Source organism: Miniopterus natalensis, chromosome 15 (genome assembly GCF_054644295.1).
Source record: "Miniopterus natalensis isolate mMinNat1 chromosome 15, mMinNat1.hap1, whole genome shotgun sequence".
NCBI classification, from domain to species: Eukaryota; Metazoa; Chordata; class Mammalia; order Chiroptera; family Miniopteridae; genus Miniopterus; species Miniopterus natalensis.
This window is the reverse complement of record NC_142095.1, coordinates 27391879-27419395: the sequence shown is the minus strand read 5'-3', so window position 1 is coordinate 27419395 and position 27517 is coordinate 27391879. Positions and strand designations below refer to the sequence as shown.

The 27517-nt window shown below is 50.2% G+C and overlaps 1 protein-coding gene across 1 annotated transcript; it reads left to right on the top strand.

Annotated features, from left to right (window-relative positions):
* The first annotated feature begins 3342 nt into the window (after nt 1-3342).
* On the top strand, nt 3343-24102 carry RBP1 (retinol binding protein 1). Its single transcript, XM_016207074.2, has 4 exons — nt 3343-3486; nt 3889-4067; nt 20955-21056; nt 23235-24102. The coding sequence occupies exons 1-4, from the start codon at nt 3414-3416 to the stop codon at nt 23286-23288; spliced, it is 408 nt and encodes a 135-aa protein (XP_016062560.1). The 5' UTR covers nt 3343-3413; the 3' UTR covers nt 23289-24102.
* The last annotated feature ends 3415 nt before the right edge of the window (nt 24103-27517 follow it).

The following is a 27517-nucleotide window of genomic DNA, read 5'->3' as shown; positions in this document are numbered from 1 at the left end:
TGCCCCCGTAAAGGGGAGGAGGGAGCTCTCCCTGCATGGCTGTGGGTGATCTCTAGCATGTCTTATTAGGGTTTTTTAAGGATATAGAGTGTTACCATTTATCCAAGAAAGGAAAAGTGTGACTATATATTTATATTTTTAGTGAAAGGATAAAAGAGATATCAACCAGTGGCAACGTATGCAACTTGTTTGGATCCTGATTCAAACAAACATCCTGAAGAAAAAAATGAAAGGGTCAAGATGAAAAAGAAAAAAAAAATTGTAAGTGGGCACTTCCTAGATATTTGATGATATTAAGGAATTAATATTATTGTTTTTAGTTGTGATAATGGTGGTGGTGGTGTGTAATTTTTAAAATGAAACTTTATCTTTTAGAGATACTTTTTGAAATGTTTCCAGATAAAATGATACAATGTCTAGTATTTGCCTCAAAATAATTTTGGAAATGGGAGTAGGTGGGAATATAGATGAAACAGGATTGGCCATGGATTAGTAATTGTTGAAGCTGGTGATGAATCCATGGGACTTCGATGTACAGTTCTATGTTTATATAGATTTAAATTTTTCCATAATAAAATAGTTAAGGAAGCAAAAAAGAGCGAGAGAGCTCCTGGCTCAGTTGGTTGGGTGTCATCCCAGGCATCAAAAGTTTGCTGGCTTGATTCCCTGTCTGGGCACGTGCTGGGGGGGGGGGGGGACCGGGGGCTCTCAATCCCCTGTAGGGGGCATGCAGGAGGAAGCCTACAATTGATGTCTCTCTCACATCAATATTTTGCTGGCTCTCTCCCTCTCCTTTCTTCTCTCTAAAAATCTTTTAAATAAAGAGTGGGAAAAGAAAGGACAAGAGGGAGGGAGGGAAGAAAAAGAAACCCTTCCCATGCAGGGTGTCGCAGTCTGTAGAAACAATAGCCATGTATCGATGGCAGGTAGCTGACCCACATTTTCTAGACAGAAATAAATCCCAGGCCACTCACCCACACACCCTTCAAAGTGGATTTAAGATTCTAGGGCTTGTGGCCTGGCCGGGCGTGGCTCAGCGGTTGAGCATCGACCTAGGATCCAGGCGATCAGGGTTCGATTCCCAGTCAGGGCACATGCCTGGGTTGCGGGCTAGGCAGCCGATCAATGACTCTCTCATCGTTGATGTTTCTATCTCTTTCTCTCCCTCTCCTTTCTCTCTCTGAAATCAATAAAGACATATTAAAAAAAAAAAATTGAATTAAAAAAAAAAAATTCTAGGGCTTGTGAACATAACGTGTCATTTGCACATTTACACCATCAAAGAAGAGTGTCCTCAGTAGACCTTGGTGCCCCTCAGCTCCTGTGGCCTCTTGACAAGCCCTCTCCCTCCCTAACATGGTGGACACAGTAAGGAAGCTTTGTTGGGCCACTCTTGTCCTTTCAGACATTAACCTCACAGATGGCGCAGTGACAACTCAGGGAGGGGCAGGCCTCTGCCTAGAGCAGGAAGGGACCACTCTGGGCAGGGCAGAGGGCTGGAACTGATGGGGCCCGGCTGTGTGCCAGGCACCATGCTAGACATTCAACATAAACCATCTCAGGAGACTCAGCACAAAGGGAGAAGTTTGGGGAGGGTAAGGAATCAGTTGGCTGAGCTGGATGGTGCAGGGGAGCAGGGAAAGGAGTTTAGACAAGTTGGGGTGACTAAAGAATAAGCAGTTCGCTGTTTAACCCTTTGGCTGAACCTCCACCCCAGTGAGTCAAGCCAACAGGGAAGCCAGAGCCGTAGCCCTGATTAGATGCCTAGAGATCCCAGGCCAGGCTGGGACCCACCCAGACACCTGCCTGCATCCCAGGGGTTTCTCCTTGCACCTTCAGTCTGGGCATGGCCAAGACGGGCTGTCCTATCACCTGGCTGTCCCACTGAGATGAGCCCTGGGCTGGCTAGGGAGGGAGACAAAGTGAGGTCCTGTGTGAACAACTGGTGGCCTGAGCATCCCAGAGCCAGATGAGAAGAGATGGGGGTCAGGCCTGATGAGGGGTACAGCTGTCAGAGCAGTGGGTCTCAATCAGGGGTGATCCCCCCACCCTCCCCAGGGGCATTTCACAATGTCTGCAGGTGCCACTGGGATCTAGCTAGGGATGCTGCTAAACATCCTACAATACAACCCTCCCCCCAACCAAGAGTTCTATGCCAACTGTGCCAAGGCTGAGACACTCCGGTGTACAGTAAGGCGGGTAACGGGCTGAAATCCAAGCCACTCCCTAGGATGAAGCTGCCCCGCCCTCAGGAAGAGACATCCTTTCCTAACTCGGCCAGATGCAGCGAAGACTAAGTGATGTGGGGGTTGTTGGTAGGGAGCCACTGTAGTATATAAGGAAAAGAGAATGGATCTGCTGTCACCTAGGCTGTGATTTGTGCAAAAAGCAATTTCAAAGAGATATTTAGTCTTTAATAGAGGGTCAAAAAGTCAACCCACACGATGATGTCATCTCCTTGTTGGCAAAGACAGAGGGTTTTAAGCACCGGGACGTACACTCCAGGTGGGAAATGAGCTGTGATCAAAGATCTTCATCATGAAGGATCAGAAACACAGCTGTCCATGGATGGGGGGCAGGCTGGATAAACAATGGAATATCCTGTCTACGTACAGATAATGGAAATGTCTCCAGAACGGATTAAGTGAAAAAAGCAGGGTTCAGAACACTGCGCGCTGGGCTGCCGGCCTTTAGGTGGCGGGAGGGTTAAATCAGCGGCGTGTTAATTGCTTACATTTGCAAAAAGCAGCGGCTCTGAAGGACGCGCCTCGGGACCGCCCAGAGGGCTCCATGGCCGCACTTACTTAACACAGCAACAACCTTACTTTTCTTCGTGGGAGGGACGTGCAGAGCGCCTCGCTCGTCTCGCCCTTAGGTGAACTGCCCGGCTTTCCGCAGCCCGACTGGGCGTCCCGGGCCCGGCAGCCCGCGAGGGGCTTTAGACAAAGGCCTATCCAGTGGCTTCTTTCCTTAATCGCCCCAGCAACCCGGAGACACTGTTTCCCAGAACCTCCAGTGGCCGCTGAATGCGAGACGTGCATGGCTTTTGAAGGAATCCTGCAGTAGCTGGAGAGCGGGGGCCAATAAAGCAGCCCCGCCGCCCCGGCCCCACTCCTTCCCTCGCCGGGAAGCGCGCTGAAGGTCCGCACGTCGGCGGCCGCGGGCCAGGGACGAACCGAGCCCTCCGACGCCCGCGCCCCCGCCCCGCCCCGCGGAGGAAGGAGGGGCGACGGCTACAATGGGTCCCCGGCGGGCTTTGTGCGCGCTCGGCCTCCAGCTGTCACCGCCCCGCTGGAGGGCGCGCATTTCCGGGCTGCCCACCAGCCGGGTCGCTTCGGGAGCCGCTGCCCCGGCCGTGCCCAGAGCTGCCCCCGCCCGCTCCGCGGCCGCCCGGCCCCAGTCGCCCCCCGATCATGCCCGTCGACTTCACCGGGTACTGGAAGATGCTGGCCAACGAGAATTTCGAGGAGTACCTGCGCGCGCTCGGTAAGCCGGCGCCCCGCGAACCCCTCCGCGGGCTCCTCCCCGGAGCCGGCGCCGGGAGCGCGGCCCGCGCGCTGCGAGCCGGGGTGGGGGTGTTAGGGTTCGCGGGGGGTGAACGTGTGAGAGTTGGCGCTAGACGTGGATGATTTCACTAGGAAAGCTGGGCTTGGTGACCTACGTTTTGTTTTTAAAGGGTTAGCATAAGGACGGAAAACTTTGTTGCAAAAAAAAAAAAGAAAAAAAGAAAGGGGGGGGAAAGGCACAAAGTGGCCACGCACAGAGACAGCGCAAGCGGGAGGGAACCCCAGCTGTTCTCCTGGGGGTGCTGGCCCCTGGGGCCCCTCTACCTTAGGAACCGTTCTCTGAGTTTTCTGGCCAACTCTTTGCTCCCCTGCGCCCCCGCAGATGTCAATGTGGCCTTGCGCAAAATCGCCAACTTGCTGAAGCCAGACAAAGAGATCGTGCAGGACGGCGACCATATGATCATCCGCACGCTGAGCACTTTCAGGAACTACATCATGGACTTCCAGGTTGGGAAGGAGTTTGAGGAGGACCTGACGGGCATAGATGACCGCAAGTGCATGGTGAGAATTTGGACACACCCGGGCATCCCCTGCCCAGGGGGCCTGACCAAAGGCTGAGCTAATTCATTTGAGAGGGGAGCAAGGGCCCTTGTGTTCTTAGGGACCACGGATCTTAGCCTGCCCCCCCCAAGGTGGGCAGCACCCACTCATCCAGCACCCTCCTCCATCCAAACCAGATGGTTATAGTTATGAAAACTTCACCTCCTTTAGTCTCTACCGTGTCCGGACACTTTGAATCATGTGCCTTATACACTTGACTTCACCTAATCCTCCCAACAACCTTTGAGGGAGGTATGAATACACCCATTTAACAGATTAGAAAACATAAGAGCTGAAGTAACATGCCTAGAGCAGCACGACTAGGGAGGGGCTGGGCTGGAATTCCAGGCATGTCTGTTGACTTCTCTGGCTGCACTCTGGGCTGGTGGAGAAAGGAGAGGGAGCTGGAAGGGAGGAAATAAAGAAGAAACACAGGAAGCCCTCTTGGAGTGTAAACTTCCTATATGACCTAGCAGGAAGCCACTCTAGAAAGCAGGGGGCACCTCGATCCCTGCCAGAAGCCTTCTGACCTGCCCCTTGCTGTCCCCAAACTGGGATTTGGCTCCCGGCCATCCCCTTTCCCACCTATCTTCCACTGTGCGCTGCCCAGCTTCCTTTGAACCTTGCAGCCAACACCTCTTGGGAAGGTCAGCTCCTCTGCAGCTCAGGCCAACAGATGCAGCAATGGGGAGGGGGAGGGGGAAGGGGAGGGGGAGGGGAGGGAGACCCCGCCCCCAAGGGTGGGAAGCTGGTGACCCAGAGGGCCCCAATTAGTGCTGCCACGGCAAACTGCAGAAGGTCAGCCCCGGGCTTCCATCAACATCCTTAGGTCGCTGGGAGGTCAGGGTGCTCCCGGCTTCCCTTTCACTGTCCCGGGCCGGAGCTAGTTTATGCTTATTGAAGAGGCCCTCCCTCTTGTCCTCCTGTCCCCCTTCCATTATTTACCAGGGCTCGCTGTATGCCCTGCGCGCTGTGCACAGCCCAGTGAGGGAGGGATTAGTCACCCCATATTATGCAACAACAGGCCCCACAGGAGAAGAGACTTGCAAGGGATGAAGTTTGAGCCCTATCCGAAGTCCTTGGACTTTGAAGCCCATGCTCCTGCTCCCCGCCAGGTTCCACTCTAGTGGTAACCAGAAAGCAGGTGTCTGAAGCTTGTAAGGACTGTGGGCGAGGAGTGCTGGGGCCTGGGAATAAGGAGCCCAGGCCGGAGGACTTATCCCCTCTTGTTGATTCACCTGGAGTCGGTCAGGTGTGAGTGTGAGCCCGCTGCTTGGAATGATGGCAGAAGAGGGGGTCGCCGACAGGGAGTGTCCTTGGAGAGGCCGCGAGTGGGAGAAAACACTACTGTCATAGGGAGATGCCGGGTTTGCCTTCAAAACTCCCAAGGCCTCTTAATCTGCCCAGAGGCTCACTGTGGGGAAGGTCTGCCTTGGTGAGGTGGGGGCCCTGCCTTTCAGACCACTGCCCAAGATCTTCCCCCTGGCCTGCTGCATGGAACTGCACTGTAAGAACAGTTGTCCCCAGCTCACTCTTGGGGAACTCACAGAACACAGAAAACATCCCTATTTATTTTGGGTCAACCACAATCTCTGGATTGTGTCAGCTTGTACTTGGTTAACTATCTTCGCTCTTTTCTTCCCTCCATTAATGCATAAAACATTTATTGATCACTTAGGAATACTAGCTAATTCTCATCAAGTACTTACTATGTACCAGGTACTTAGGGTATTTATTTTAATTCAATCTTCACAACATTTTACAGATAAGAAAACAGAGGCAGGACTTCTATTGCGTGGTCTTGGGGAAGCAAAGTAAATGGCATAGGGAGGACTTGAATTTGGTCCGTCAGTGCCAGAGTGGCTGCCCTTAACCATTGCACTGTACCTGCCACTTTCCTGACATGCTAGTAGTCACTGCATCAGGGGCCGGGACACAGCCCAGTACCGCGTAATCCCTGATGTTCAGGAACTCACAGCCTTTGTGGTGGAGACATATAAACAGTCCAAACACGGAGAGATCCGTGGTAACAAAGGGAGGCACCCAGAGGAGGGGATCCCAGGAGTTCTGAGAGAGTCACTTCTGTGCTTGATTATAAAAGAAGGTGGAAGGGAGGGTTTGGGACACAAAGGAAGGGACAAATGGCCACCCTCTTTTCTTAACCCAGCAGTAGGACAGCGGTAGTTGAGCAGATCAGGGAACCCAGCAGCTAGGCAAACCAGATGAAATTGGACAGGACTCGTGGTCACTTTTGCTGTCCCGGGACTCACTAGATGGCCACTCACTTACTTTGCTATTGCCCATTGGAGAAGGGACGGTTCCTCTGCTCAGGCCCCTGCCTCACCTTTCTCTCCTGGCTGCCCAGCTGGATGTATGGTGGACCATAGTGAAGAGAACACCTGGGGAAGGGTTAGGATAATAGAATTATAGCAACTGTCCAGCTTGAGGCTGTGAGTGGAGGGGAGCTGCATGCCAAGATGCCATGATGCCTGAGGTCTCTGGGCCCCCTCTGCTCCACACACTCTGCACCCACCAGCCAGAAGTGGCAGCTGGGAGGAAGCCAGTTTGTTCTCAGCATCAGATTGTTCCATTCTAACATTTTTCTCCCCAGCACGTTACAAAGGTGTCATTTCTCACCTGGGATCATTCATGTTTTGTTCTTTCCTCTCTTGGTCCTGCAAGCATTTCAAGGTGCTGGCTCTATCTTTTCAGCCCCTGTGTTACTGAGGTGCATCACCCGAGTCCTGCCCTCACAGAGTTCAGGGTAATGGGGGAGACAGACCACAGCAGCCAGTCATACTGTGATAGTGTGCCATGGAGAAAGGACAGGCAGAGAAGGACCCCTCTGGCTCTGGGAGGTCAGGGGAAGATCCCACAGGAAGTGGAGTGTGAGCTGTGACTCGAAGGATAGACAGGAAGTAGCCAGGCAAACGAGGGGAATGAGAGCAAGGCCAAGAGAGCAGCACTTGGAAAATGCTATTTTGGACCTGTCCCACAGCAGGCCCTGGGCTCAGTGTGGGAACACGGAGTCACCATGGCCTCCTGGAGCACCCGGGCCAGTAGAGCAGGCAGACGCATCTTCAGGCCATTACAGCTCAGTGTTATGATGGAAGCACAGTGGGCGGAGGAGCATAGGGCTGGGGGTTTAGGGAGCACTGGTCATGGAAGGTTCCCTGGAGGAGGTCACAGCTGAGCAGAGCCTTGAAGGACAAGTAAGAATCAGATCAGACATGGAGAAAGGATACAAGCATTCCAGGCAGAGGGAACCATGGGCACAAAGGCCCAGAGGTCAGAAAAGGCCTTGTTGGGAGGTGAGAGAGGTACAGTCTGGAAGACTTCAGTGTGGCTGGAGTGCAAAATGTGGCCAGAGGAGAGGAGAGTGATGAGGACCTGATGGGGAGCCTGGATGTGGCCCACACAAATCCGCAGGGAACCCTTGCTGGAAGAGGCATGGTCATCTGACATTCCTCTTTGAGGCTTCCTGGCTCAGAGATCTCTGGCCCTGCCTCTCTTCCACGGGAACACAGATAAGTTTCCTAGCCAGAGGGTAAAATCCGGCCTGCAGATGTGTTTTGTTTGGCCTGCGCAATGTTTAAAAAACTTCAGAGCCAGTTGCCAGTGATTGCCAAAGATTGTAAGATTTCATGGAAAAAATCCATATTTCTGGCTGTTCTTACAAAAAAAAAATCAAGATGCTTAAAAACAGTGGGTGCCTGATTACTTCTGTGTCATGTGGCTCCCTGGGACAGTTGTTATTGGAGAAATGCATGGATGGTCTTTGTTGCTAGTGGAAGTGGGGTTCTTACAATATCTCGAGAAAAAGAATTTTCTGAGACACACAGGAGGACGAGTGATTTTTATTTGCATGGAAATACATCCTTGGGTTTCCAAAGTCCTATTTCCCTTAATCTAGTCCTAGAAGATGTGCAGCTGGGGATTCAGCAGAGCTAAAGACAAAGCCAGCATCCAAAGTTTCCTTTCCATGGTGGAGCTGGGTCCAGTATAGCATTAGACTAGTTACAGTGCATTAATCCATTGTGTGGGTCCACATGGCTGTGGGCCATGTGGGAGAATGCAGGGAGCCAAGAGAGTGGGCCCCCTGCAACAAGAGTCCCAAGAGCACAAACCTAGAGAGCCAAGAGATCAAACTCCTTTGTTTAGGAGATTAAATATCTTAAATCTTCCTGTGCTAGGGGTGGTCACGCCTACTTTGGCCAAGGACCTGTTCCCAGGTGTGACTGACAGGCAAGTACCTTCCCTATTTCACCCAGACTTTACTGGGCATGCATGTAAATTGCAGCTTCCTGGCAAAGCTGCACAAATGGCATGCCCATAATATTTGGCCTTCCTTTTGCTGCTTTCCAGTTATTCATAACTAGGTTAAATTACAACGGTATCACTGTCACAGTTGCTCCCTTTAGATGGGACTTTCTCCAGTTTACCATAGTTGGCTCACTCCATCTTCCTACCTGAAGTTGAGGACCAGCTGGCCTGCACTGTGGGTTCCTGAGCATTGGTTCCCTAAGTGGAAGCCAGTAGCAGCAGCACCACAAGCATGTTAGAAACAGAGGTTCTCCAGCCACGCCCCTGGTCTACTTACTGAATCAGAAACTCCAGCAATCTGGGTCTCACTGCTCCTGCTGGGTGGTTCTGATGCAACTAAAGCTTTCGATCCACTGCTTTGGGGTAAAGAAACATCTCTGTGCCTGCCTCTCTCTAAAACCAGGTGTAGAGAGCCATGTGCCACAGGCCAGTTTAGCGCATCATCTGACCCCTGTAGACATTGCCATCCATGCCCAGAACCAGCCGAAATGGCCCTGGGTCTCTCCCCAGGCTGAGGCATGCGGGGGTTCAGGTCTGTGCAGCCCAGAGTCACTGGGCTCACGTCTTCAGTCCGTTCTATTCAGCTTTTACATGGCCCACAAGCAGAGGCTATCAGTTGGTGGAAATGTATAGACTAGGCCTGGTTTTTCTCCACTGCCTCCTGTATGCCTTTGTCCATTCAGATGAAATCTCCAGCCCAGTTTGAAACCATTATCATTTATTGAATCAATCAGTTGTAGGCTTTGGGTGGATGGGGGACCTTGGAAAAAGAAGCTGCTCCTCAACTTCAAATCATGCTCCCCACGCCAGGGCCAGGGCATCCCTCTCGGAATGAGGACCGACCGGGTGCTTTGTTCTCAGCGCTCCCGCAGCATGAGCCGCTTTTGTGCGAGAACACAGCCTCGGCTGGGAACCGCAGCCAGCCTGGCCCTGCATGGTGGTGGCAGGAGGGCCATTTGTCATCCCACCGTGGACACCGGGTCAGGTTCTCCCTGGAGGGGGTGGCTTTGTTCACACAGCAGCCTGGCGCCTCTTCCCTGGCTGAGCCTCGCCTTCATGTGCAGCTCTGAACTCGGGGTGACCCCTTTCACAGAGCCTGCCTTCTGCTTCTAGCCCCCGCCCCTCCGTGGGGTTCTTTGTTTTTATTGTAAAAGGAAAAAAATTCAAATAGCTCAGGAGAGAGTCTACTGAAAGGGAAAGGACTCCTTGCCTCTCTTGGCCTGATTCCCACTCCCCTGAGGTTAACCCTGTTACTGTTTCTGGTGGGTCTGTCTGGAAATCTTCTTCATCTATTGATCAGTTAATTAGTCAATATCTGTAAAGCCAGGAAGGGAGGGAGGAAGGAAAAGGGGAAGGGAAGGAGAAAGACCCACTTCTCTGCATATTGGTTTTTTTAAATTGATTTGAGAGAGAGAGATTTGTTGTTCCATTTATTTATGCATTCATTGCTTGATTCTTGTAAGCGCTCTGACTGGGGATCGAACCCACAACCTTGGCATATCAGGACGATGCTCTAACCACTTGAGCTCCCCGGCCAGGGCTGCATACCATTTTTTCACTCAATGTTTCTTTGCATCTTTCTATATTAGCACTTACAGGTTTTCTGAATTCTGTCCCTTTTAGACATCTTTGTTTCCTTCCCTCCCCTCCCTGACTTTCTTACTTCCATCTGTCCATCATCCATTCATCCACCCATCTAATTATATGTGGTATATATGAAATCCACCAAACTACTGTTAACACTTGGCTGTAAACTCTTGCCTGCTTTGTGATCCTGTTCTTGACTCATTAAAGAGATTTTTTGGTTCTTATTTTTAAAAAAAACACAATGCCAATGGCAGAAACAACTCCCTGGGCTGCAGAGCTGAGAATGCCATCGGATTTGGCAGCCTGTGGGAGCTGCCTCTGCCCAGATCAGGCCCCCAGCATCGGCTGGGTCCTTTCCAAGATAGAAACACAGAGTTTCTTTCATGTCTTAGCTAAAGTTCTCCGACCTTTGAAATCGTGTCAGCAGTGTGCTTTTGAGGATTACTAAAGGAAGAATTAAAGCAACCCAAATAAAATTCACAAAGTAGCTTTCAAGAATCACACTGGTTTGTTAGGTTTTGTTTTGTGTTAGTCCAGAGCAAAGGGAAATAACATGCACTCAGTTCTTACTAAGTGCCATGCCTGTACCAAATAATTTTTAGCAATTTTCCTCTTTTGGTCCCCCAGCAGCTGCTATTCTGTAAGTATCATACCCAGTTTACAGATGAGAATCTGTGGCTGAGGGACGTTAAGAGCCAGCTGGTGGCAGAGGAAGGATTCAAATTAGATAAAGGTCCCTGTTACAAGGCCTCCCATGGAGCTCTGCTGAGCTGGCACTTACTTCGAGCCTCATTGCAACCTGGAGGTAGACAGTATTGACAAGGCTTGAAGATGTGGCCAAGAGTAAACTTAAATGATTGGACACAATGCCTCTGTTTTCACATTTGCAAAATGGGCATCATGATTGCTGCTTACAAGGCAAATCCTGAGGACCATAGACATAGTACAGGGGACAGTGCCTTGTGAAGCCACAGTGCTGTGTGCAACAAAGGGCCAGAGCCCTTCTGATACCCTAGACTGAAGGTTTACCATCCCAGTCTCTAAGGATTTTTACCCGTACAGTCCACCCTGACTCCTGGCTCCACAGGGCTTAGAACCAGAAGAGGTGGGTGGGGCAGGAAATCCCTCCACCCTCCCTTGCAGGCATCCAGAGCCTATAAGCTGATGACTGTCCTTTCCCCCATGTAAGTCTCTGGAAAACAGCCCCTTGCAGCCCAAGTCCTATTGCAGACATTTCACATGTGATCGGGATTTGTTCATGTTTGACTTGGAGTTGATTGAACTGTCTGAGAGCTAGGACCATGCCTGGTTCACAATAACTTCCTCCCTGGGAAGCACTTTTGTTGCTGTCTCTGTTGTATAAATTGAGTTGTGCTAGAGAGTGTACGTACACGTGTACACACACACACACACACACACACACACACACACACACACACACACACACACACACACACACACACACACACACACACACACCCTTGTTCTTTAAAGGGGAACCCCCAGGCCTCTTTGCTGCTGCCTGAAATGCCTCCATTACAGCACATTTATTTTGGTTAACTATCCAAAGACTTCTCTAGGTGTTTCCTTTAGTATGCAGATATCCTAAAGAGCTAGCTAGCTACCTCTATTACCTGGATGTTCATGAGTCTCCTTCCAGCCTGCCTTCCCCCTTCTTTCCTGGCTTTCCCCCTTCTTTCCAGGGACAGCAGGGGAGCACTCTGGGAAAGGACTATAAACAAGATGGTCATGAAGGCAGGAGGTGGGGGTGGCGGGGAGCCCAGGCTGCAGAACCCACCTCTACCAGCCTTGCAACTGACTGGCCCCACACTCAGAAAATGAGGGGGAAATCTGTCTTGCAGTGTGCAATGAGTCAGAAAAATCCCCTTACTCTTTGACTCAGAGATCCCACTTATGGGATTATATTCCAGGAAAATCATTCCAAAAACCCCCAAAGTATATCTATCATAGGAAGGCATCCGTAGCTATGTGGTAATAATCCTCAACACCCACATGAGCATAGCCACCGTGTCAGGGCCACTCTGTGGCAGGCCCTGCCCTAGTGCTCTGTGTATATCATTTAACCCTCCAGCAGTCCCAGAGTGGGTGCTGCTCTCTCATTTCACAGACAGACCTGAGGAGCTTGCCCCCCCCCCTTCACACTACTGGTGATTTGCCTTCGGAACTTTCAGACTCCTGCTTCATGTGGTTTACAGAACAGGCTGCCTCCTGCTGGTGTTCCTAAGTGCCAGATGACCACGGGTGGTTAGAGTGACTGGCGTTTTAATTCCTTAGACCACCATGTAGCCATGTAAACGATCCTTGTAAGGATAAATGAAAAGCATGTATGGGCAATCAGTCAACAAGTTTCACAGATTTCTGCTGCTTAGCATCTCTTTTCCCTTTCCCCATCCCCACAGTTCTGCCTATCTCTTGCCTGTAATAATAACAGTTAATATCCCTTGTGCTTACTGTGTGCCAGGCGTAGTGCTTTCCATGGATTGTTTCATTTAATGACTGCAGTATCTTCACATTGATCTCCCTTCCATAGTTTTCAACACTGCAGCCCAGCCTTCCCATTCTAAAAAGGGAATCTGATCATGCTACTCTAAGCTCCAAACCCCCAGAGGCTCCCCAGGACTGACAGGCAGGGCCAGGCAGCACTCGGGCTCTTCAGGATGTGGCCACGCCTGCTCTCCAGTCCCATTCCCTACCTCACACCTCATACTTGGCCCTACCTCACCCTTTGCAGGTGCCTTCACTTGCCATCCCCTTTTGCATCTCTCTACTCACTTCCTTGGTGTAGGGCCCCTGCCACCTCCTCCAGGAGGATAATTACTCATTGGTCAAGACCAGCCCAGGCTTAGCTGCTCCATCCACCTTGTCCTGACTCACCTTCCCACCTCACCCTCACCTTCTGCCTCACTGCTTCTCTCTGCAGGTGCTGCTCCTAGGAAACCTGTGACACTTGTTAATGCATCTGAGATTCCAAAAAGTGGGGCCCACATCTTTGTATCTCCAGTGCCCAGCATAGGAGGCTCCAATGTGTTTGTCAAATCAGTCTTAAGTAAAAATAGCAGCCCCTCAAACAATATAAATGGTAGCCATTGATTCTATCACTGCAAGATCCACTTGCCTTTTAAATAATAGCTAAAGTTTGCCCACATTTCCCATGTGCTGGGAATTCTAAGACCTTTTCATGCATTAATTCTTTAATCCTCACAATTCTCTGATGAAAATGCCAAAATACTTCCTCTGTTTTATAGGAAGAAAATGAAAGGCAGAACAGGTATCTCATGTATAAAATCAGGTAGCTGGCAGAGCAGGGTTTGGATCCTGATGGTCCTGCTCTAGATTGTTAGTAGAGAGAGATGAAATCATTATTATATTAAGGGGTCAAAGCTCTGGATTAATCTCTGTGAAGCTCTTGAAATCTCAAATGCAGTGTCCCTTGAAGTAGTAGTGTCACAGGATGGACGCGTCAGGTACAGGGGAGTGATGTTGGGTTTACATTCCATTCTCCCCGACAATGGAGGCTACTTTGCTGGCCAAGAACCCCAGCTTCAAGGGCTGAGGGCAGCAGCTCCAAGCCCTCTTTCTAGCTCTTGCTTGTCCACAGCCCAGCTCTCTCTGAGGTAGGCCCTGGCAGCCTGGCTGATTTGTAACCAGTTTAGCTCTGGAGCGAGACTCTCATCTTTGGAATCTCATCTTTGCCACTTACAACCTACCTGCCCTTCAGTAAGTTACTTCACCTCTCTGTGCCTTTACTTGCCTGTAAAATGGGGATAATTACAAAGTAAGGGATACCTACCCCTGGGGAGGAGTAGATTCAAGAAAGCCTGCACTCAACTGCTCTAGCAAGATGAGTGATGAATTCCCTCACCTTGTGAACTGTGTCCTCCAAAAGATAAATTCTGGGGGTGGTAAATATATGATGGGACACTTGGCCATCCAGAGAAAAGCTAGCAGGGTCACATGAGTGGAGACAGGACCATAGAAATGAGCTGGGCAAGGTCAAGGACAGAGGGGAACTACTGCTTACCAAACATTTTATTTGTGCAGCACTGAAATAGGTCCTTGCAGCCCCTTGTTTCATTTCTACCTATGGCTCTTTTCTGTGGCAAACTCATTAGCCCATTTTGCAGATGAATAAGTGGAGGCTCAGAAGGCAGAGTAAATTGCTCAGGGTGACCCAGCTAGAAGGAGGTGGGCATGGATTGGAGATAAGGCTTGCCTCTGTCCAAGGCTGTCATTGGGTCTCTCCTGAGTGCCCAGCTCATCAGACAGGAGAACTGCTCTCCGGTGGTTGAGCCAGCCCAGGCCCACAGCCTGCCGGCTGGTGCTATCCCACAGTGACGGCATCCATGGCAGCACGGTGGTCATGTGGGCACACAGGGCAGGCCATGGGTTTGGAGCTGGGCAGAAGGGAGTTAAACTATGACTGATACTCGTGCAGGCTGCGTGGCCCTGGGCGTGATGACCAGGTGCTCCAGGCTTGAGAAAATAGGGGCCTTTTTCAAACCCAATTTTTTAAGGCTAACCTATGGAAGAATAAACAGTCACATTGCCTGGGATATTTTGGCTAAAAAAATGGGTGTTCATTGTCTGAAAGATTACAACAGTACCCCTATTCATTCAACAAATGGTTAGTGAGCTTTCTCTGCCATAGATTCTAAGGTATCCTGCTGTGACTGAAAGGATCTCAGACTCCAAGAAGCTCTCTGTCAATAGCTCCTGACCTGCTCCCTCTTTCCTGGTTACCAAGCCAGCATCTCTTCTCTTCTGGGAGCTGTTTGTTTCTGTTCTCCTTGAAAGATTTAAAAAAAAAAAAAAAAGGAAGGTGGACTCAGCCCTTCAGAGCCCCTCTGAGCACTCTCTGGCAGGAGGTCCCTCCCTTACTCGCCCCACCACACCCCACTTCAGATGGACCTAATAATCCTGGCACTGACCTGAGTAGCAGAGCCACCTCTGCCTGCCAGATAAGCAAACATCTGGATTTTCCATTGCACCAGGTTTGGTTGGTTGTAGCCACAGAGATGTGAAGTTGAAAAAGAGAGGCTATGAGCGATCTCCCCAGTAAATTCAAGGGTTGGAGGTGCATGGTCGGGTTCCACGGGGAGGGTCATGCCAAAAGAGTCCAGCGAGGCAAAGCCCCTCATGTAGCCTCTGACCTTCCTGCATCTGTCCTCTGCCTGGGAGTCTCTCATGCCCCTTTTTCAACTTTTACTTTTTAACCTAACCTTCATGCTGTTTTTGCATTACTTCCAACATTACCTCCTCCAGGAGCCCTCCCCTGCTGGACCACTGCCCTTCCTTCAGAGGCTGATGACGTGCCTTTCCACTTGCATAACTACCACCACCTGCCTTTAACCAGCACTTCCCGTTCTGCTGGAATTCTCTGTCTGCTTGTCTTCTTCTCCAGTCATGTGTGAGCTCTTGGGAGCAGGGTCCTCTCCTTACCCGCCTCTATTTCTAGCACCCGCTGCTGGTGTACAGTTGTGGAACCCACAATTGCTGAATGTTGTTTCCTTGCACAGGACCGTGTTGCAAAATCCTACTGCTCATTCACCGGTTAGATTAGATCAGGGAATGCCAGGGCACAGTAGCCAAGAGTGCTACTAGAGTCAAATCTCATCTACCCTCTTCCTGGGCGGATAAAGTAAAAGCCTCAGCCTCCACATCTGTAAAATGGGGAGAAGCACAACTGCTCAAGGAGGTTTAAGGAATCAACTTGCTACAACCCATGTTCTGTTTACTGTCCTGCCCAGCACATCCCAGCACAGAACACAGATGGGGTCCATGTCAGTTTACATGTCTGCCTTCCCTCCAGGCTGAGCTGCGGGCAGAGCTTGGGTCCAGCCCAGCCTCAGGGCCACCCTCAGTGCTGGTCCCCTAGATGACTGAGTGCAGTTCCACAGGAGCCCCATGACCATCTCCAGCCCCATTTCCCTCCTCCCCATCCAGAATCTTGGCCTCATGGGGCCTTGAGCTCTCTGATGGTTTCTTGTTTTAAAATTGATTCTGTGTACTTTCTTAAATGTTTAAGGAATTTTAAAAATGACATGTCAAGATGAGTCTTAACATTTAATCATTTTGTTTGTCCTAAGAATTTGTTTTCATTTGCTGTAAGCTTCTTCTTCGTGGTATTGGAATTGCCTTCTCCAATGCCCACAAAGGCCTTTTTGTGGCTTTACTGGTTTGTAGTAGTTGCTTTGAACAGCTTTTATGTCCCTAATTACTTGTTCACATTTTAAGGCCTTATTAATTTAGTTTTAATCTGCTTTTAGAGTGAATTGGCTTTTCCCCCTGAATGTGCTGATTTTAGATAATTGCCAGCCCCCTAGGAATGGATCAGAACAAGTGGAGCCAGGCCATCCACTTAGGCAGCAGCCTGGCCTTGCAGGCAGTAGTGGATTTCTCAGCCAGAAAGAACTGGGTTTAAGTGATGGCTCAACTCCTAACCCCTAGGTGGCTTGGGCTGGTTACTTAACTAAGCTTCATTTTTATCAGCTCTAAAACATGAAGGTCAAGTGAAACATTATGGAATCCTCCCAGCAAAGTACTAGGCATTTGGCAGGTTCTCTGTTACTCTCCTTGCCCTTCCCGTCTGCTCGGTTTATTTAACACAAGCTCCAGAGGCTGAGAATCTCCTTATTGTCTCAGGAACCCTCAAAGGGTAAAGCGTACTTTAAACTCAAACTCCAGGAGGAATAGCCAATTTGCATCATTTAGTGGTTCACATCATGTATAGAAAGTACAGTTTGGTTTTTCAATCCCCCCACCCCCCAATTTTTTTAAAAAATAATATCTTTATTGATTTCACAGAGAGGAAGGGAGGGGGGAGAGAGAGAGAAACGTCAATGATGAGAGAGTCATTGATCGGCTGCCTCCTGCACGCCCCTGACTGGGGATCGAGCCCGAAACCCAGGCATGTGCCCTGAGAGGGAATCAAATCCAGATCTCCTGGATCATAGGTTGATGCTCAACTGCTGAGCCACGCCATCTGGGCCACCCCCAAATTTAAAGAGCACAAGCTTTGGAGTCAGACCTGGGTCAATCCTGGCTCTGCAGGCAGAAGCACCATGGACAAGACCTGCCCTCTTATGACCTGGCTCTGGAATCACAAGGAGGACAAGGTTCAGCCCCAGCCCTCCCGGAGGTCCATAAGCAGAGGGCCTGCTAGAGCTGGGTGGGCGAGTGTGGAGGGATAAGCAATTGATGGTTCCCCCTGCCCTGCCGCACTCTCAGAAGTGGGAGTTTGGGCATGTGGGAGCTGTGACAAATGTCACAAATTCTTGGCAGCCAATTTGAATCCTACTAGTGGTTCATGCAAGGTCACTACTAAAGATGGATCCATTTAACGGGAATGGTCTGTCACTTCTAGTACAGGTCACTTGCACAGTGCAAGGGGCACTTGAGACTTCCCTGGGACATACTTCCTCAGGCCGCCTGCAGGAGTCAGGTTTTTTCTGTCACTGGCCCCCATACAGCAGAGCCAGCTGGGTTTTCTAAGTGTTCAGGGGAACTAGACAATGGCTTTCAAAGTGACATTCCCTTGTCAGAGTGATGCAGAGCTGTCTTCATTCATCTGTTGGTGCATGTCTTGCTGGGAAAGCTGCTGACAAGGCCAATGTATTGGAGGTTATTAGTTTTTAATAGAAAAGTTAGACCGGCTTCACTTTGCAACAAGCTGCTCTTGGGCTGCAGCCCATTTGCAGACTCTTAGGTGGTCTATGTGATAAGAATTACTGTTAGGAGGCGACTTGAGCATGGCCATGCTTCACCCTTGCCCTTGAATTTGTCTGGGCTTCATTTGCAAGGTGAAGTCCCAGAGCTAATGGGGTTGGGGACTGGAGGCAGCACTGCCCATCCCCATGGTTTGTACCATGTCCACCTCAGCCCCCAGAGCATCTGCCTCCCTGTGTACTTGAGAAGCATCAGGAACACGCTCTTGGCTGAAATCCCCCCATTAGACCCTCATTAAGTGGATCAAGCACTGGTGAGGGTCCAAGCTAGAAAACGACATCGGATGGGATCTGGTATTCACAGGACAAGCTGAATCCCTGTCCCAGACTTCACTGCACTTGGTCTAGCAAAGGTGGCTGGCTGCTCACTGCAGAGGCGGGTCACAGAATGACCTCTTCCTTTTCTGTTCTTAGGAGAAATCTGGTCCTTTGGGCAATGGCTGGTTTATTCCCACAGGACACAAAGCTTAAAAAGAAAAATGCCTCCCACCACAAGTGAATGTAGGGGTAGCAAGGTAGGAGAACTAAGTCACATTTTTGGAGTCATCACAGCTACAGTGGGAAGTCTCCAAGTAGACCTCCTGCTTAAACAAAGACTAATTAAATTTTACAGAGAGCGAACATAGCAGAACTCCTTGGCGCCCAGCTCGGCAGGCGGCGAGGTCTCCTGTTGGAGCCAAGTCTCCGGGAAGGGAAGGAGCTTCTAAAACATTTAGCCCTGGTAAATAGCATGTCCATCAATCTCCATGAATCTTCAACTAAAAAAAAAAAAAGACTAGTTATTGTTCAACTTCAACAAGCAAATCCCATCTGTACCTGAGCTCTGCCTCCTACACCAGCCCTAATTTTTTAAAAATAGAAATATATATATGTGTGTATCAATAGAAAAAAAAACACCAGACAGAAGTACATGGAGATGTTAGAGTAATCTCGGAAGAGGCAAGTTTACAGGTATTCTTTTCACTGTGTTCTTTTTCGAGCATTTCTTGTGTTTTCCAGTACAGAGGATGTGACCATGCTCATTGGCTCTATCTCTGGTAGAGGCAGAAGTGTGTCTATCGTAGCTGAGACCCGGTGATTCTCGCTTGGCCTCTGCTTGAGTCTGGAGCCCTTAGTATGCAGAGTAGGCTTCTGGATAAATACACGAAGAGAAGCTCAGTTAATGACGAAGCCAAGTGTTCTTAGGAGCTCCTTGAAGTTGAGATCTGTCTGATTTCCCAGTCTCCTCTGCCCTGCACAGGCCTGGGATGGACAGGGCGCCGAGTAAATGAGCATCTTGCCTGTGGCTTGACATCATTAATGGTCATTACCCATGACACCTCGTCAGACGTTAATGTTCTGACTTCGAGGTGGGAGCTTTTCTCTGGTTTGGGGCTGGACATGTACCCCAAGAGAGCTCTGGGCCAGGAGAAGAGGCGCCCCCACTCCAAGTCCTCCTGTGCCCCCTCTCAGGGAACAGTCTCCAGGGGCAGGAGTCAGATTTATTCCTGTGCAAAGCTGGGAGAACACAGCTGGCTCCACTTGTCACCTTGTGCATGTGCCTTCTCACATATGTCATCCCAACAGCAGAGGGCAGTAGTGATCAGCAAGCCCAGGAAAGAGATGGGTCGGGAGGCCAGGGAAGGTGGTCCTCCTACAGGGAGTGGCCACATTCACCCCACACCCATTTCCCAGATTTCTCCTCTCCTAAATCCTCATCAGGCTGTTACTGACTGTCCTGACTCAGCTGAGCAAGGCTGGGAACACAAGAGTCCTAGAACCTTACCTCTGTAAAGGCAGGACCCCCCTAATATGACAGATGGGAACACTGGGACCCAGAGAAGGGACTTGCTCAGAGTCACACAGTGAACAGGGGAAACGGAGTTCTAACTGGGACAGTGGGGAAGCAGGCCCCGTGTGGAAGGGCTGTTCAGAGGGAGGCAGGTCGCTGCAGATAGGAAAGAGGCCCACTGCCCCTGTACACAGGTCCCAGCCTTGATCATGAGCTCCTAGACTGTCTCACCTCTGAATTCCAACACTCTGCACCCCATATTTCTGGGTGGGCCCTTTGCCGCTCCAATAAGACTGTGATGTCTCCCATCGGCACAGGCTGGGCCTCCTCCTGTTATCTGTCTTCCCTTCAGCACACCAGCACTTGGCAGGGCACCCAGTGCTCTGGGAAGATGTGAGGGCTCAAAGGTGGTGGGTGGGCATGGTAGCGAGCACTGAGGGGCAGGGGACTTCCTTCTCTTTCCCCTACAGTTCCCTGGAACCTCCCAAGGAGCTTCCTGAGCACATCTGTGCTGTCTCGTCCCTGTGCCTTTGTCTCATGGTGGTCCCCCAAGAACCCTTCTTCCCACACCCCGTTTCCTCTGCTTCAGTTTCATTCTTCTGTCCCTCAAGGCCCAACCCTGGTGCTCCCTCCTCCCAGAGCCTCTTCCTCCCTGACTCTCATCTGGGTTCCCACCACCTTGGTCTGTAACTGGTGACCATGGGACACTTAGGGAAGCAGTGAAGTTCAGTGGGAAGGGAGACTTAGGAGCCCCACAGGTCTGTGTTCTGACCTGGCTCTGCCATGGACCATTGGATGAACTTGGCAAGTCTCTTAGCCTGATCTGTAAAACAGAGATGCTAATCCATGTCCCAAAGGGACGTCAGGAGGATCTAGAGACAGCACAGGGAGCACCGGCAAGAGCTGCCATTCGTACCTGCAGTTGGTATTAATATCTGAGGTCATTCTCCATGAGATGAACAGCTCTTTGAGGGGAGGGATGTGGTCTTTTGGGTGTCCCAAAACCTTGCAAGTGAATGAATGAATGAATTCTGGGGATGGGCAGGGAAGTCTGTGAAGTGGGCCTTTCACCAGCAAGCGGCGGGACAGCAGCCCTCACTCGCCCGCACCTGCCCACACCCAGCGTGCACTCCGCCCTCGGAAGCCCTCCTCTTTTCTAGGCCCGTTCTCAGCCTTTGCTCTGACAGCCCCACCCCAATGACATTTCTCTCCTAATTACCCTTTTAAATGATATTTTTTTAAGGTTTTTGTAATTTTTAAACTGATCTGCATATTTTAATACGAGCACCTGGTGGACAGGGAGCATTAGGCTGCAAACCTACCATGGAAGTGACTAGATTATCGAGGTTGGCGCTGCCCTTCCTCCAGCCCCCAGGGGCTGCTTGCTCAAGACTGACATAAACTATGTTTTTTTGCTTGCAGACCACGGTGAGCTGGGATGGGGACAAGCTCGAGTGTGTGCAGAAGGGTGAGAAGGAGGGACGTGGCTGGACCCAGTGGATTGAGGGTGATGAGCTGCACCTGGTAGGTTCCTGGGGCTGGGATGGAGCAGGCAGGCTGGGCCCCAGGGGGGGATGGAGCAGGCAGGCTGGGCCCCAGGGGGGGATGGAGCAGGCAGGCTGGGCCCCAGGGGGGGATGGAGCAGGCAGGCTGGGCCCCAGCGGGGGATGGAGCAGGCAGGCTGGGCCCCAGCGGGGGATGGAGCAGGCAGGCTGGGCCCCAGCGGGGGATGGAGCAGGCAGGCTGGGCCCCAGAGGCCCTGTCACTGTTGAGTCCGGATGGACCCTGGAAGAATGTCCCGAAGCTGGGCCTTGGTTCTGCTCTGAAGTCTCTCTTCCAAGGGCCTGGAGAATTTGCTTGAATGACTTTAAAAACTGAGCAATGTGTTTTCTAGGTCTAGGATGACCCACTTGTTCAGTCAGAAGGAAGAGGTGAGGAAGTGCGATGATAGTGGAGCTAAGCCCTATCTGTTTCTGTTCTCCCAGCAGCCCTATGGCCCAGGTCCTGTTATGGTTCCTATTTGCAACATGAGGGCATGGAGACTCACATTTAAGTTACACAGCTAGAAAGTGGCAGAACTAAATTTACTCCCAAATGATGTCTTTTTTTCACCATGCCAAATTGTGGCAGACGAGAACCTAGGATAATTCTCTAAGCTTCTCTAAGACATGATCTCAATAATCAAAGCCACTTCTACTCCATGCATTGTCTGGGAAAAGCACCCACACATCCAGAGAAGGGGCCTTAGTGCCTGGAGGGCTAAACTAACACAGGTCCTCTGAGAGGAAGCCGCTCATCACTCCTTCTGTGCCCTTGGAACTCCCTAACTATCGTTGATCTAAGAAAGGAGCCTAGTCCAGGTGACTGGGTTCTAGTCCTGATTCACTGGTTGCCTTTGAGTAGCTACCTTCCTTCCCTCAGCCTCCTCTGCAAAATGCCCTCCTACCACAAAGGGGTTCTGCAAAGATCAGGGTCTTCCAGAGCTTGGGGACGTGTGTGGGCTAAGAGGCATGAGGGCATTGTTTTCTGAGGCAGCTTAGGATCATACAGAAAGCCAAGCTGCAATGCCTGACCTGGAACATCTCTCCCTGAGCCCTACTTCCTCAACTGCAGAGAAGTGAGGATAGATTATGTGATCTCCACTGGCCTTTCAGCTCAGTGGTTCCGTGGCTCCATGACAGAGGTTGCAAACTGGGGGCCATAGGCCTCTTTTATTTGGCCATCAATGGGTTTCAAATGTCTTCAGCCAACAATTTAAAAGTTAGGAGATGTCACATAAATATTCTGGTTTCTAGCATCCTTAAAAAACACACAAAAAAACACCTTGGAAGGTGTGGCAACGCTGTGCTGTCATTCCCCCTGGCAGCAATCAGCAGAGGCTGCCCTGTAGACAGGGCACGGGCTTTCTAGGCTATATTTTAGTACTACCTGGGAGCATTTAATAATACCAACTCCATTGTTACACCCACTGAGATACTGATATAACTGGTTAAAGCTGGGCCCAGGCATTTTTCAAACTCTCCAGTTAACTCCAATGTGCAACTAAAGCTTGGAACAACTGTGCTAGTTTACCCACCTGAGTCTGCAGCAACTTATTGAACCTTTTGGGGAGTCAACCCATGTGTCTGGATCTGATTTATTCCAAGACTGGGCACAGACTCTGTCCTGGGTTTAAGCCTGAGGTCTTAGAGCCTTTTGGCCCCCTAAGGAGGCAGGGGGAGCGTCAGAAGGTCGATCCTATTGGTCAGCTCTGAGTCACATATGTTTCCCAACCAACTCTGTTCACAGGCTGCAGCCTGATCTCCACTAATCCAGTTCGGCTGACTTTCCAAGGAATTAGTTCAAACTAACTCTTGGGGAAAATAGCAGCCACTGAGCATTTTTTAAAAATATGTTTTTATTGATTTTAGAGAGAGGAAAGGAGAGTGAGAGAGAGAGAGAGAGAGAGAGAGAGAGACATCTATGTGAGAGAGAAACGTCGATCAGTTGAGCACCCCAACTGGGGACCGAACCTACAACCTGGGCATGTGCCCTGACTGGGAATCAAACCGGCGACCTTTTGGTGCATGGGACAATGCTGAACCAATTGAGCCACACCAGCCAGGGCACCACTGAGTATTTTCATAGTTTCTGCCCCTTGATGTACTGAATCCCAAGTGTGACCTTACTCTGGCCAACGACAAGCATCTGTTTTTGTTTCAGGAGATGAGAGTGCAGGGTGTGGTCTGCAAGCAAGTGTTCAAGAAGGTGCACTGAAGTGGGGGCAGACCTCAGTCCCAAGGAATGAGTGGCATAGACATGTGGGCCAGAGCCCCACTCTGCACAGCATGGGGCAGAAATGTCTAGCCACCTTCAGGTATCTGTTAGCAGTCTGTCTCTTGGCTTTGTCTCTTTTTCTTTTCTTAAAACCAAACCATCCCAATAAAAGTGATCTCTGCTCAAGACGCCTGTTTTGGAGAAGCTTCACAACCCCACCGTGCTCACCTTTTCTCTGGGGCTTCTGGAGTTGGCTTCTTATGATGCCACCCCTGGCCAGAAGGGGGAAATTCAGCCACACGCCTAGAGATTTAGTCATGACGTGGCACCTGTGTGATCTTTCCCCTGGGGCACTGGCTTGGGTCTGGGGTGTATGACCTGATGTTATGTCATTTGTGTACCTCCCACATTGCATGTCCAGTCAGGGCCAAAGTGCAGTGAGTGCCACATAAGCCAGAGAAGATGCTCTCCAGCCTGGGAACTTAGAGCCTAGTGAAGGGATCTGACCGACAGAGATCTCAAACTCTGCATGTGCACACAGGAGATGTTCTAAAAATTATTTGCGAATGAAATGGAGCTGAATAGCAGTTGGGAAACAGCCAGAATGAGGCGAACCTTAACCAGAGGCAATTACCAATTGGATTTGACTTCAAAGGTGTCATGAACCAACCCCAAACTGCCCCCCACCTCATCTATGGGCTGATGTGAAGCCTTCCTTTTCACTGTTATATATTTTTTATTTTTTTTATTGAATTTATTGGGGTGACATTTGTTAATAAAATTATATAGGTTTCAGGTGCACAATTCTATAATACATCATCTGTATATTGCATTGTGTGTTCGCCACCCCAAGTCAAGTCTCCTTCTATCACCATTTATCCCCCATTTGCCCTCTTCTGCTTCCCCCCACCCCTTTCACTGTTATAGATGAGACGTGACCAGCAAATTCCCTTGAAAGAGGGAAATTAACCTCGTGTCCATACTGAAGTGTAATGATTGCTAGCTGTGCCTTTGTATAAAGAAACACAGGGAACCCGAAGGGTGAGTGAGGAGGTGGGAGACCATGGATAGGGGAAACCCCTGGGAAAGGGAAAATGTACATTGAGGACCCCCAAACATCAAGTCCGCCCAGACTGTGCTTGCCCCTTGGAACAAGTGCTGGGTTAGGAGCCTGGTGAGTTGAGTTCAAATCCCAACTCCACCACTTACAGGGCAACACCACACCCCTCTGGACCTCACTTCTCCAGTCAGCAAACCGTCATAATGATCCACCCTCACAGGGGGTTGTGCAGCTCATAATGGAAACTTGTAGACTGCCAGGCACTAGACCAAGGCTCTCAGACCCAGCTAAACATTAGAACCACCTGGGGAGTTTTCAAGATGCCCTATTCCAGGCCTCTCCCCAGAACCAATTATGTCAAAATGTCTCAAGGTGAGACCCAGGCATCAGTATTTTTTTAACACTCCCCAGGTAGTTCTGATATGTCACTGGAGTTGAGAATAGCTGCCCTAGACTAGTGTTTCTAAACTGAGGGTGATTCAGCCTCTGCCCAGGGGCGTTTGGCAATGTCTGGAGACTTTTAACAGCTTGGATGGGGGCTCTACTGGCATCCCTGGCCTCTGCCCACTAGATGCCAGTAGTGCCCCTGCAAGCTGCTAAGCAGAGGCCAGAGATGCTCCTGAACATCCTGCAGTGTACAGACAGCCCCCCCACAACAAAGAATTACCCAGCCCAGTATGTCAGCAGTGACAAGATTGAGAATCCCTGTTCTAGACAAATGTAAGAAATGTTTAATGTTTAATTTTTTTATTATTAAGGTCATTTTCCTAGCCGAGACCAAATGAAAACAGAATTGCCTAAGATTTGGGAAACCCCTATTCCTTTGTGGCCCTGGTCTCTGTCCCTGAGCATAGAAAAGTCAAAGGCAAAGACCAGTCATTCATTCATTCCACGATGTTTAATGAAGATGTATTATGTGCCAGGCACTGAGCCAGTGCTACACCTGTTGGGAGTTCCCACCCCACCCCAGGTACTGAGACCCCCATCAGACTCCCCCCAGTACCTCCTTCAACAGCCAGGTTCCAATGGAGGACTCAGTGTGGCCCTGTTAGTGTGAGTGTGCATGCAATGTCAGAGTCACGGCTCCACCCGTGGGAGCCTCTGGTCCCAGTGGGAGACTCGGCCCCACTCTGATCAAATAGCTTGAATAACGGGACCTGTTTTAGTGGGCAGTGGGAGCCACAGGAGGTTTTTGAGCAGGAGAGTGGCATGATCAGCCTTTCAGCAAGACTAATCTGGCAGCCATTCTCTCAGTGGTAAGAAAAGAGCAAAGAATGCCGGTTGGAGCTTAGCACAGGGCAGTCACATTTAATTCAAAATTCACTTCCTATGAGACTAATCTTCCCAAAGAAGGGTATGTAAGGTGAGAAGGATGTTTCTTATTGTGCCTAAATCTATAGCCACAGAGGCAGGCTTCTGGCTTAAAGCGGCTTTCCAGTCGCTCAGCAGCGTCTCCTGTATTTGGCAGGGGGCTTGCTCCTGAACTTGGCAGCAGCTTGTGTGTGCTTGTTCAGCCTTCTTTGTGGCATTTTAGTACCTCTCACCTCCGGTCCCAAGCTACTGATGTTAGTTCCATTTTTGGAACACTACTGTAGGCTCTACCACTTAACTGTCACTTGGATGCCATTGTTATGGGACATAAAAAAGATTTTCAATTATAACAACAGTGCCTGACAACAGAACCGGGCACTAGTCATGGACTCACTAAATTTCCAAAGCATAGCAGCGTACTGTGGTGCCCAAGGACTGACCCACTCACCTGTGCCACAGGCTGTGGAAATAGCGTCGCTATATGTCATAGTTCCCCGGGCCTGCACACCTGGAAAGGCTTGTTGACTTTTTTTTTTTTAACTGAAGAGAGTTACAGTATTTCAAGATATACTCTAATTGAGAACTTATTAATATATTTACATCACATAACTTCAAATGTTCAGAAAGTAGGACCACCATGTGCAGCAACTCAGGCAGGAAATGCTGAGACTGAGCCTGGGGCGATGGCAGGCCCTGCTGGGCAAAGGCAGGTGGCTGAGCACCCAAACCCTGGAGCCACGTGGTCTGGGTTCAAATCCCAACTCTGCTACTTCCTAGCTCTGTGAGGTTAAGGCAAGTCATGCATCCCCGGTGCCTCAGTTTACCCATCTGTAAATCAGGCTAACAATTCCTCACAGACTTTGTGAAGATTAAATGAATCTAATACAAGTAATCAGCTTAGAATAGATATTAAGTACATTTTATTTGCAAAGAGATTTGAACAACGCTGGGCATATACAAGCCAATTTACATGCTAGTTGAAAAAAAACCCAAACAGATCTGAGAGGCACTTCAGGGGTAGAATCGCCCTGACTTCATGGTGTGGGTGACAGAAGGGCAGGAGGAGTCAAAGTGCAGTGGAGAAGCATCTAACAGAAATGAGGGGTGGCTTGGTCAGGACAGGAAGCTCCCAGTAGCCTCCATGACAGAGGGAGGGACTAGAGCAGGGCCTCTCGGACCTCCCAGTGTAGGTTCTCTGCCACCCTTGGCCACCAACACACACACACACAGGATACTGATTGGGACCCTGGAGTCTCTGGTGCATGGACACAGTGACCCTCCATTCCAGGGCTGGTAGGAGCATGGGCTTCGGACCCTAAATCCCTAAAGCCCCCTGCAACGTCATTCTCTGGGCAACCTCCAAAACCCTTCCACAAGAATCCTGACAAGGCAAACCCTGAGGACCTCTCTGGAAGCCTTAATTTATAACCTCTGTCTCAGTTAATTAGGACACCACTGCTGTTCCTTTCAGGTGCAAATTAAACAGCTCAACACTGCACTGCAATTAAAGTCTGCTTAATTCTCCTAAATGTTCCCTATCCACACCAACACTGACAGGATCCATGTCCCCACCCCACCCACCCCACCTGCAGATCTGGGTCTTTCCTCACCTGAGTTCCCAGGGGCTTCACCAACTCAGCCTGGCCCCACATCCCATCCAGAGCTGGGGACCTACCTGCAGGGCCTGGTCTGTCTGCATAGGTGGTGGGGACCTGCTGATCACCCAGGACACAGGAATGGGCTTCTCAGGGAGATTTGGGACAAGGACAGAGATAACTTTGTAAGCCCTTTAGAAAAAGGCCTTGCTTTGCTCTGAGAAGGACACTTACCAATGATGTCATCTCCATTTTCCCTCCAA